The sequence below is a fragment of the Artibeus jamaicensis genome, unplaced genomic scaffold, assembly GCF_021234435.1.
Source record: "Artibeus jamaicensis isolate MK-2021 breed Jamaican fruit bat unplaced genomic scaffold, CSHL_Jam_final contig_525, whole genome shotgun sequence".
Taxonomy (NCBI): domain Eukaryota; kingdom Metazoa; phylum Chordata; class Mammalia; order Chiroptera; family Phyllostomidae; genus Artibeus; species Artibeus jamaicensis.
In genome coordinates, this window is record NW_026521874.1 from 1,036,615 (window position 1) to 1,047,243 (window position 10,629).

At 60.6% G+C, this 10,629-nt stretch overlaps 1 protein-coding gene across 1 annotated transcript; it reads right to left on the minus strand.

Moving 5' to 3' along the window:
• Window positions 1-7,691: 7,691 nt before the first annotated feature.
• Window positions 7,692-9,874, minus strand: FZD10 (frizzled class receptor 10). Its single transcript, XM_037161047.2, has one exon. It carries the CDS (start codon window positions 9,532-9,534, stop codon window positions 7,789-7,791), a length of 1,746 nt encoding a protein of 581 aa, XP_037016942.2. The 5' UTR covers window positions 9,535-9,874; the 3' UTR covers window positions 7,692-7,788.
• Window positions 9,875-10,629: the final 755 nt, after the last annotated feature.

Here is a 10,629-nt window from a genome sequence, read left to right on the forward strand (position 1 = left end):
ATCTAATATAAAAAGTCCCCCAAATATAAAACAAGCCCCCGCACTACTGACCGAATGATCCACTATTTTCTATTTGTGCGGAATAAAGTTTCCCATGCATTTAGGGCCCTCTCTGAACATTATGTTTATTCTACTAATTAGTCTGTTTCAGTTAATTTGGGGACAATGGACATATTGACCAGGCACAAAGTATAATTTTCCAATTTTTGGAGCCAATTACTTATGCCCCTGAGGAACATAGTAACAGTTTCTTCAAAAGGGTCTGCACATTCTTAAGTTTATTTCCAGAGAGTTCAGGTCCACTTTTTTGGGAGGCATTGGGAAGGTGGTCTTTTATTTCCTTTATATTTTCAATGGTTACTGCTGGTATCTACGGAGGCTACTAATGTTTGTAGATTGGCGTAGCCCCCCACTCTCCTTACCAAGTCTGTTTACTTCTCCCCAGTTCGATCGCTTGCTGATTCTCTCCTAATCACGTCAGCTGCACATAACGACGGTTTCCAGTGGTTTTACCCTCTTGTCCCTTTTCTTGTCTTATTGCATGGTCCAGCACATCTGAGGGAATGTTGAACCCAACAGCCTGGTGCTGCTGCCAGCTTTAGCAAAAGTGCGTCCAGTCTCCCATTACTGTGTATGATGTTTGCTGGAGGGGTCCTGGGGTCCCACCTTGCTGTGGGCCTGCTTCCCAGGCAGGAATGGGGAGCAAGGTGATCACGGTTCAAGCACCAGAGGGAACCAAGCCATCTGGGCGGCAGTGCTGACAGCCCACATGGGTGCAGGGAGCACACGGCGCTCACCTTCAAAGATCCACGGGGTGTGCACATGGAAACCAACTGGGACGTGTTATGGGGGCCAGGCATGGAGAGGAGAGCTCGTGGGAAAGGGTCATCGGGAAGCAGATTTTTAACTCAACAGGAGACGTTTTTGAGAATTGAGAATGAATTCAAGACAGGACACCCCGGGGGGGTGGTGGTGCCCAAGGCAAGTTCATGCAGTGACGCCCAGGAGCAACGGGGAGACGTTGAGCTGTGCAGGCAGTCCATGAGGCCTTGCTCCTCAGAGGAGGCTCAGGGGCGGCAGTGTCTCAGCCAGAGCCCAGGTACTTTGCACGCACTTCAGGGTTGTGGACCAGTTAACTACGTATATTTTCATGAATCATTGAACACCCAACTTGCGGACGTTCAGAGAACCTGGGCAGTTAATTACCTCGAAGAACAAGAAGACCAGAGGTGTAGTCACTTCAGTGAAGTCATCACAAAGTAGGCTCTTCCTTGCTTGGTCCCCACCATCCTCAGTGTGCTGTCCTTAACCTTGGCTTTACTGCCTCGTGGTCACAAAACGGCTGCAACAGCTCCACATATGCTTTCATCCCAAACTCAGTGGGGTTCTCTTACTTGGTTTAATTCTGTTGCCTCATCACCTGAGATAGGCGTGAAGATTTTGCCTTGGTAAGAATGAAACTTTTAGAAGGTTCTAGTCTTCCTGTGATGCCTTTTCCTCTTTCATTTATTTTTCTTTCATAATTTCCATTTACCCAAGAGAGGTGACCCAATACTCTGTGCATTGCTGCAGTTGCATTGTGTCGATTGGGAAAATGGTTGTCATCCTGATGGCCACAGAAGAAGGGCCAATTTTATAATTGACCTTTTCCTGTCATTCTTATAGGTTTCGCTGGTCTCCATAGACCTTTTTCATCATGACAGCAAATTAGAATCACAAATTCTTCCTAAGTCTCTGATGCTTCCTTTCCTCTAGGCCGTGTGCGGATGGGCACATTGACATTTGCTATCCCAGTTTTTAGAAAAAGTCCCTTAAAGAGAAAAAAGTAGCCATAACGCTTCAGCCGGCCTCAATAAGTGTTTCGAATCTGGTTCAGGTTCAAGGCCCCTGTGATGAGCCTGGACTGCAGCGAGTCCTGGTGATCTCGGCTCAGCTCTGGTGACGCTGCTCCCGGTGAGCAGAGTGAAGACACACCACTGTGAAAGAGACCGGACCCAAGGCAGCAGCGCGCGGGCGCTGCAGGCGCGGGCAGGGCGGCCCTGGGAGGGCCCAGGTGTGGCCGTGCCCTGGGGGCGAGCGGGGAGGACCGTCGCCCCAGCCCCCTGAGCATGTCCCTTCTGATCAAAGTCGGCACCTGCACCTCGTAATTACATCGCCCGCCTTCTAAAGCAGACGCCGATTTATCACCTGTCAGGGTTGGAGACTGCAGATCTGCCGAAAACACTAAAGACATTGTTAGGGTGGGTTTTTAAGTTTTGTTGTTTTTTAATTCTGTGCAACTATGGCCTAAAATGCCACCGAGTGAGGACATCTGTTGTGAGACCACCAGAGAACATCCCGTCCCACCTCACAGAACCCCCAAGGTCGACGGGGGCAGAAGTGTTTTGGGTGGGATGCAGGTCGATTTGGTTAAGGTTGGTCCTTAGGAATCCTTTTCCCGTAAACCAGAGCCTCCTGGACAAGAGCCCCTCCAAAAAAAAAACCTAAAAAAAAGTCTTGTCATCACAAGGTGACACTTGGTGAGTTGAAAGGTCCGACCGGGCTGTAGACACCGTGCGACATCTGAAGAGCCACCTTCCCAGGCCTGGGACCGTGCGAGCCCCGAATTACGACAGCTGGCTTCGGCCCGAAACTCGTCCTCTGCAGATTTCAAACGCGCCTCTGGGCTTCTTCCCTCTGCTTGGCCTTCACACTCTTAATAAAACATTAAAAAACTCCCCCGATGTGTGGCCCAGGCGTGTTAGCCGCGCTCCCCTGACGTCTGCCCGCGGCGCTCCATCTCCACGTTCGCCACTCGTGGACCGTGGCGGTGGCGCGGTGCACGGGCCCGACTTCCTGGGAAGTGCATTGTGATGTTCTCATGTTCAAAGAGAAAGTCGGAGAACTCTTTCCACCGCTGCACTGGCGCCGGGCCTGCCTTTTAAACCTGAAAGAGCCGTGGGTACTCCGTGCAGATGGAACTCGGTGTTGGGGACAGTGTTTCTCCGAGAAGAAGAGAAAACTCGTTCTCTTTGGAGAGCGCTGCTCGTTAGTGCGCTGGGCGGGATGTTCTGGGGGAGGGGCGGTAAACATAGTAGGAGCTAGAATTTATTCACTCTTTGCTCTATGCCGACCGTCCATCTAAGTACCTGGCCCCTACGATTTTATTTAAAATCCTATCTCCTGGGTGGTTGTGAGGAATTAGGTTAATGAAGACAGAATACTCCGTAAGGGGGGTACTGTGACCTCCCCTATTGTATAGAAGGGGAAACTGAGGCAAGGGAGGTCCAGCCGCTGGCCGTAGGCAGAGCCCACAGCAGCTGAGTCAGACGGGCTGCCGGGCAGCGGGCCTGGGCGGGAGAGACACCCACAGCCCTCCCGGGCAGGGTGCCCGCGTCTGGGCCAGCCTGCTCCTCCCCCTCGTCCTTCTCAGAGAAGAACCTGGAAGGAAAGGGTCCCTCCTGCAGCCTGGGGAGGGCTTGATCTTTCTGTCTTCTGGTCCTGAGTAACACCTGCAGAGGTACGAGCAGACTGGAGCACGTCAGCCCTGGGGGGTGATTTTAGTTTTGCTCAGGGGCCGAGGGTTAGACAGGGGCACACTGGGTCAAGGGGCGGGTGGCAGGTGGTCACCGTCCTGACTCCCCCTGGTCTCTGGATGAGCCCGTGTGTGTGACATCCAGAGTCTGGTGAGGGGTGACCCCCCCCTTGGGAAGCTCCTTCTTCCTCAGTCCCTGGAGGCAGCCACCCGCCCGCTTCGGGACGCTGGCCTCCAAAGTGGACCATTCCAGGTACTGGCCCGTGCCCCCGGCCTCGTGTTGGCGCCCCCAGCACAGCTGAGACCGACCATCTCTACCTGGATTTCTGAGACCCTGGGACACAGATGGCCTGCATTGCCCCTTCTGTCCCCCTGTGCCCACACACCGGGCTGGGCCAGCCCTGCCACCCACTGCACCCTGCTCCCTCTGTGTGGCGTCGGGGCTGCTGCTCATATGTCTCGGTGCCTCTCGCTCGATGAGCCCCTCGTTTCACCCACGGCCTGGGAGCAGGGCCCTCTGGCAGCACAGAAGGCAGCCGACACCTCTCCTCTTCCGACTGCCTGGCTTTGCCCAAGTGGCTGGTGCCTCCTTGCTTGGAGCAAAGCCATGCAGCGGGCTGTAAGGACAAACCCACTCTGTGAAGCCCTCAGAACCCCCGGGAGGCGGGACGCCCCAGTGGTCAGGAGGGCAGGTGGGCAGCCAGGGCGCACCGCTTTGAGCTCCCCACCCGCTTCCTCTGTGACCCTGGGCCTTCTCTGGGCTCAGGGCCCCTCACCTATGGAATGGGCTGAGAGCAGCCAGAGGCCTGGATGCGTGTGCGAAGGGCTTAGCCCGGCGCCTGGCGTGAAGCGCTGGTTGTCACCGCCATTCGCTCACCCCTCCACCCACCCATCCGTCCATCCACTCAGTCATTGCTTATGGAGCTGGCGCTCCAGGGTCTGCTATCAGACTGCCTGGTTCCCACCTTGACCCTGACCCTGACCCTGACCTTGACCCTGACCGGCTGCATGATCCCGGTCTCAGGACCTCCCCGTCTCCAGCAGGCTGACGGAGCGCTTGCCTGAGATAATCCCGGGAAAGCACGCAGCAGCAGCTGGTGGTCGTTGCTACTGTCCCAGTTACCGTCACCCCTGCGAGGCCCGCTGCTGGGCGCTGGGTGCAGCCCGGGCCCCGTGGGGTTTCCCAGGGGCCGGCCCTGCTGTGGCCTGTACTCCCGGCCACACAGTAGGGGCCCCGCCTGACAGTCTCTGCTCCATCCACACTCTGCTCTCACCGAGGAGGGGACCCCACCATGCCCCAGGCGGTGAGCCCCCACAGGTTGAGTTTCCTGCCCTCCCTGCACCGGAGGCTGCTGGCCGGCTACGGAAGCCCATCTGAGCTGGGCCCGGTGCAGCCCCGGCGGAACCAGGCTGGTCTCTCCACCGGGCCGCCACCTCCTCCCGGCCAAGGGCCCTTTCTGCTTCGGGAGCCCTGGCACGCAGCTGGGGGCAGTTGTGGCTGAATGCAGGACAGAGTGAGTGGGTGCGAGTGACCTGGGACAGTCACCTTCTGTGGGCTTCTGCGACCTGTCGCCGCAAACCGGTGTCCCTGTTCCTGGGGCTAAGGCCACGTGCTGAGCCACCTCCAAGTCAGGACACCTGACAGTTCTTTCAGGAACCCTGCACCCCACTCGGGTCGGGCTGAGGACAAGCAGGTGTCTGACCTGTGCGCTTTGGCGCTGCTCCTGAGCTCACCAGTCTGGAACTGTGTGGGGGCCGGGGGGCTCCAGCTCCAGGAAGCAGTTTGCTCAGAAGTCTGTCCTGCTCCGGCCCGTATCCACCCCGGACAGGAAAGGGCCCTTGTCTAGCAGTCCCTGGGTACGCGGGAGCAGGGTCGCCGCCTCCAGGACGGACCCACCCTGAGACCCATCCCAGATGCAGCTACGGCTCCCGTGTGTGCCACACGGGTGTTTTCCACAGGACTGGCGTTGGCAGCTGGCCCACCTGGCCCGGCGTTGGCAGCCGGCCCCGGCTGACACTGCGCGTTTCGGGTTGTGCCGGCTTTGAGGCCCACGGATGAGCCCCGGCTTCTTTCAAGGCTTTTCAAAGTTCTATTCCAAACATGCCGTTTTTTATGTCTCCTCAGACATAAAAGACGAAAAAGGAGCATCACACACACACACACACACACACACACACACACACACACACACCCCTCCAGAGAGTCTTTCCGAGTAGGAACAACCAAGAAGTAAGTTTTCACTCGGGGGAAACCCTTTCCTCCCATTTTTAATGCAATGAGGCTGGCCTGGATTCGCCTTGAACTCCTGCACCTGCCTCGCTGGTGTTCCTCGACGTGGTCCCCAAACAGCCGGGCCCTCTGCCCAGCTCCAAGGCTGTTGCTATGAGGCCGGCCTCCATCACCGGGGTCCTCCTCTTCAGGTCCTGCCCCGCCCTCAGGTGGCTGTCCCTCTGAGGAAGTGCTCAGGAACAGTGCTCCGAGGTCCTCGTCCAGCGGAGCCTGCGGTCATCAGGACCTGTGGACAGCCCGGTCTGCTTGGTCAGTCTCCCGGTGCGGTGGGACTGGCCGGTGCCGGTGGCCCCTCGGTTAGAACTTGAGGTGCCTGGGCCAATGCAGCACTGCCCAGCTTTGAGGCTCTGCGGGCAGACACGGGGTGAAGAGGGGGTCGGGCGCAGGGCAGCCCCAAGCCAGTCAGCCGCTGCTCAGTCCGGTGCACCCTCCTCGGTCCGGTGCAGGTCTGCATCCTGCTTTGTACGCCTGTCCTTGCCAAGTCAGCAGGCTCTGGACTGCCGCTCCGTCCGGGCACGATGTGACCCCAGCCTGTCACCCGACAGGACTCACCCAATTCTCACCCCTGGCTGCTCCGTTCTGCAGAGGCAGTACCAGCGCCCGTCTGAGCTCATGCCCCAACCAGGCCCAGCATCTGGCTGCCAAGAGTCACAGAGCCGAGGTCAACCTCACACCCTCCCCGCAGGCGACTCCTTTAAAACTGGACATTGGATCACCCTTCAGACTCTGCCGGTCAGTGGCCACGCCAGGTGGGCGAGAGGCCAGCTCTGCGTGGAGACAACGCTTGGGTTTGCTCCGAAAGCAGGCGGAGGGAGAAAGTTTTCTGTCCTTTCTCCCAGCGCCCAAGGGACCAGCCCCCCACTAAAGAACATAGTTTATTTTTAATAAAACAGCGGCGCGTGAAAACATCATCTGGACACGCAGGCCCACGCAGGCCCACTCCGGCGGGCGGCGGCATGGGGGAGGGGTGGCCGAGCCCTTGGGCCAGGGCTTCTTGATCTATTCACGGAAACCATTTGTTTGACAATAGAAAGAGTCGATAAGCCCTTTGGGTGCTTTTGAATGGCCCCTCTCCCCTTTCCCCTCCCTCCCGCAAACCAGGGCGACCCCTCCAACATGGGCTTGGTTTCCATTAAAAAGCCACAAAATGTAGCGCTGAGGGGTTTCTGAGGGCTGGGCCCCTCGTTCCTTTGTGAGGGGGTTTCTTTTGTTGTCTTTATACACAGCCAACGACTTGTTTCTCTTTTTATTTTCACGGGAAGAGAAAAATGTATTGCACTTCGCTGGCCTTTGCCAACGGGAGGTTTGGGGGACATTTCTGTGCCCGAGAAAGACCGTTTGTGGAGCCTGGGGTCTGTTTCAAGGGGCTGCGCCCCTCTGGGGCGTGTGGGGCTGTCAGGTCTCCTCTCCTCTCCTGCCTGCACAGAAGTGCGGTCTCCGGGGCAGCCTTCCCGAGGGTGGGCCCCCGGGGTGGCTCCGGCGGCGGCGAAGGGACCCTCCCCGCCTCCCTCCGCCTCTCTCTCTCTCTCTCTCTCTCTCTCTCTGCAACTCAGTAGCCCTTTAATTTGCAAACAAGTTATCTCTCCTCTGATTTGTAAATGAGTAGCTAAACCAACTCAAACACACACAGATGTATGTATATTTACCGAGGCTTCTAAACAAAAGTTTTCTTTGGGGGCTGAATCAACTCCTTCACCACAAATTAGTTACACAAGAGGCTACTTAGCGGGGCACTCCGCTTCCCCCCAAACCCGACCGGCAGAACCAAACCTCTCCGGCTGGGGATTCCTGCCTGTGTGTCACAGCCTCCTGCATTTCAGGGCACAGACTTTGCACTTTTTTTCTTTTACTTTTATTAAAAAACAAAAAAAAAACACACCACCCGACCAGCCCGCCAACGGGAGGAGAGCCCCGTGCCGGACTCTGCAGCCCTCGCGAGCCCCCCGGGAGAGCGCTGCACTCCCGCCCCCCCCTCCCCAGCGCTTCACACACAGGTGGGGGGCTGGGCCGGGACCTCGTATTTCCCCAGGTGCGTTTTGGGCGGGTGCTGGGCTTTTTTGTAAATCCCACCGTGGGCGATGACGCTGGCGGGTTTCCTCCTGTTCTTCTTCCTGAGGCGGCGGCTGCAGACCCCGTGCCAGGACTGCAGCGTCTTGGCGGTCCAGATCCACACCCCGCTGGTGATGCCCACCACCAGCAGCATGAAGATCTTCACCAGGAAGACCTCCACGGCGGGGATGGACGCGGCCAGGAGGCAGTCCAGGCTCTTGGTCTGGTTGTTCACCCGGCACTTGCGCTGCGCGGCCAGCGCCTTCCAGTACTCCATGTTGAGGCGTTCGTAAAAGTAGCAGGCGATCACGCAGGTGGCAGGCACCGTGTACAGCACCGAGAACACCCCGATCCTCACCATGAGCTTCTCCAGCTTGTCCGTGTTCTCCCCGCCCGTCTTCATCACCCTCCGGATGTGGAAGAGGGCCACGAAGCCCGAGAGGATGAAGGACGTGCCGAGGACGAGGTAGCAGGCCAGGGGGACGAGCACGAAGCCGGTGAGCGCGCTCACGTCCATGCTGCCCACGTAACAGACGCCGGTGAGCTCGTCCCCCGCCACCCGGCGCAGCACCAGGATCAGGATGGTCTTCACGGCGGGGATGGCCCAGGCCGCCAGGTGGAAGTAGCTGCTGTTGGCCTCGATGGCCTCGTGGCCCCACTTCTTGCCCGCGGCCAGGAACCAGGTGAGGGTGAGGATCACCCACCAGAGCGAGCTGGCCATGCCGAAGTAGTAGAGGACCAGGAAGACCAGCGTGCAGCCCGTGCTCTCCAGCCCCTCCTGGATGACGTAGAGCTGCCCGCTGTCGCGGTCGCAGGCGATGCTCTCGGCGCCCGCGAAGAGGCGGATGATGTACCCCAGCGAGGACACGCAGTAGCACATGGAGAGGAAGATGATGGGGCGCTCGGGGTAGCGGAAGCGGTCGGGGTCGATGAGGAAGGTGAGCACCGTGAAGGCGCTGGAGAAGAAGCAGAGAACGGACCACACGGCCAGCCAGACCACGGCGAACCGCTTGTCGTCGCGGCTCCAGTACACGTCCACGCCGGGCGTGCAGAGCGGCGCGCACGACGCGCTCTTCTCCACGTGGTGGAACTTGCCCGGGTTGGCGCAGCCGGCGCGCCCCGGACCCCCGTCCTTGGGCGGGTGCTCCGGCGCGCCCGCGGGCCGCTGCGGCCGGAAGAGCGGCGGGAACAGGCCGGAGCCGCGGGCGGGCTGCTCCGAGCCGTTGCTGGGCGCCTCCATGCACAGGTAGTTGGGGTCGTTCTTATTGGGGAGTTTGCCGCAGTCCAGCGAGTCGGGCCACTTGAAGTTGAACTGCTCCATGATCGGGGAGCACTGGACCCGGGCCTGCTCGCACATGACCCGGCAGGCGGGGATGGGGGCGGAGACCTGCTCCGTGCACATGGGCGCGTACAGCGAGCACAGGAAGAAGCGGAGGTGGCCGTGGCAGCCGTACTCCACCAGCGGCGCGAACTCGTGCAGCTGGATGGCGGCCTCGCGTTGGTTCTCGTGGCCCATCAGGTTGGGCATGCGGGTCATGTTGTAGCCAATGTCCTTGCACATCGGGATCTCGATGGGCTGGCACTTGCCGTCGCCCGGGCGCTCCATGTCCATGGAGCTGATGGCGGCGCACGACCCCATCACCTGCAGGACCAGCCACAGGCGGGGACCCGGGCGCTGCATGGTGGCGTCGGAAGCGCCCCCGCAGGGAGGTCCGCTGCCCTCAGAGCCGCTGCTCCCGGGCTCGGGCTGCTGGCCCCGGCTCCGTGTCCTGGCCCGGGCCCCCGCCCATGCCCGCCCAGCCTGGCCCCGCTCCCCGAGCTCGGCCTCCGCCGAGGTAGGGCCGGGGAACAGAGGAGCAAAGTTGGCGAACAATACCGGGAAGCGAGGGGAGCCCCGGAGCCCTCGGCGAGGCGGCCGGCGCGGGCTGCGCGTCTCTGCCAGCAAACTTTGGCTTCTTCTGGGGGCTCCCGGGCGGCGCGTCCGGAGCGGGCGGGCGGCGCGGGCGCACGGTGGCCGGGCCAGCGCGGCGCGGCTCCTCCCCACCCCCGCCGGCCTCCGCCGGGCCCAGCCCGCAGCTGTTCCGAGGTTTGCGTCCCGGGGTGAGAAGACTCGCAAAAAGGCGAAGGGGGAAAAGCCGAGTGGTGACAGGCCCCGCCCCCGGGCGCGCGCCCCGCCCCCGCCGCTGCTTTGCATGAGAAAGCGGGGCCGCCCGGTCCCCGGCTCCTGCGCCCCGCCGCCGGCTCCGGGCCCCGCGGGGCGCAGCGTTGTCCCGCCTGCGTCGCCGCCCGGCCGGGACACCCCGCCTGGCGCCTCCGCATGTCCTGCCCGCCGCTCCTTTGCCCTCCCTCCGCCGGCCTCCAACTTTGCTCTCGCCGCCTCCCGCCTGCGCCCCCTTTCCGGGGGACCCCCTCGAGATCGTCCCGGGCACCCTGTGCCTCTCGCCGCCTCCCGCCAGCGCCCCCTTTCCCGGCGAACCCCAAGGGCACCGAGGTTACTGGAAGTTCGGAGACTGGCCGGAGAAGGGGGTGGGGTGCCCGCGGCAGGGGGCTGGGGACGCATCTTCCCTGGTTTTTATGGCGGGTCCCGGGCAGAGGGCGCTTTCAAAGCGGGGTGGGATCTGCGTTTTACAGCCGTGGCCATAAAGTGGCCCTTTGGCTTGTAAACCTGCCCGCGTCGGCCCGAGCTGGGAGTCGCCAGGCCTGCGCTCGGCTCCGGCTCCGGCTCCGGGGAGGGCCTTCCTTTGAAATTTCAAAGCGAGGAGCTGAGAGCCGGGGG

Excerpts from the sequence above, each read along its gene's own strand:
- FZD10 (XM_037161047.2), bottom strand. The coding sequence starts at position 9,534 with ATGCAGCGCCCGGGTCCCCGCCTGTGGCTGGTCCTGCAGGTGATGGGG.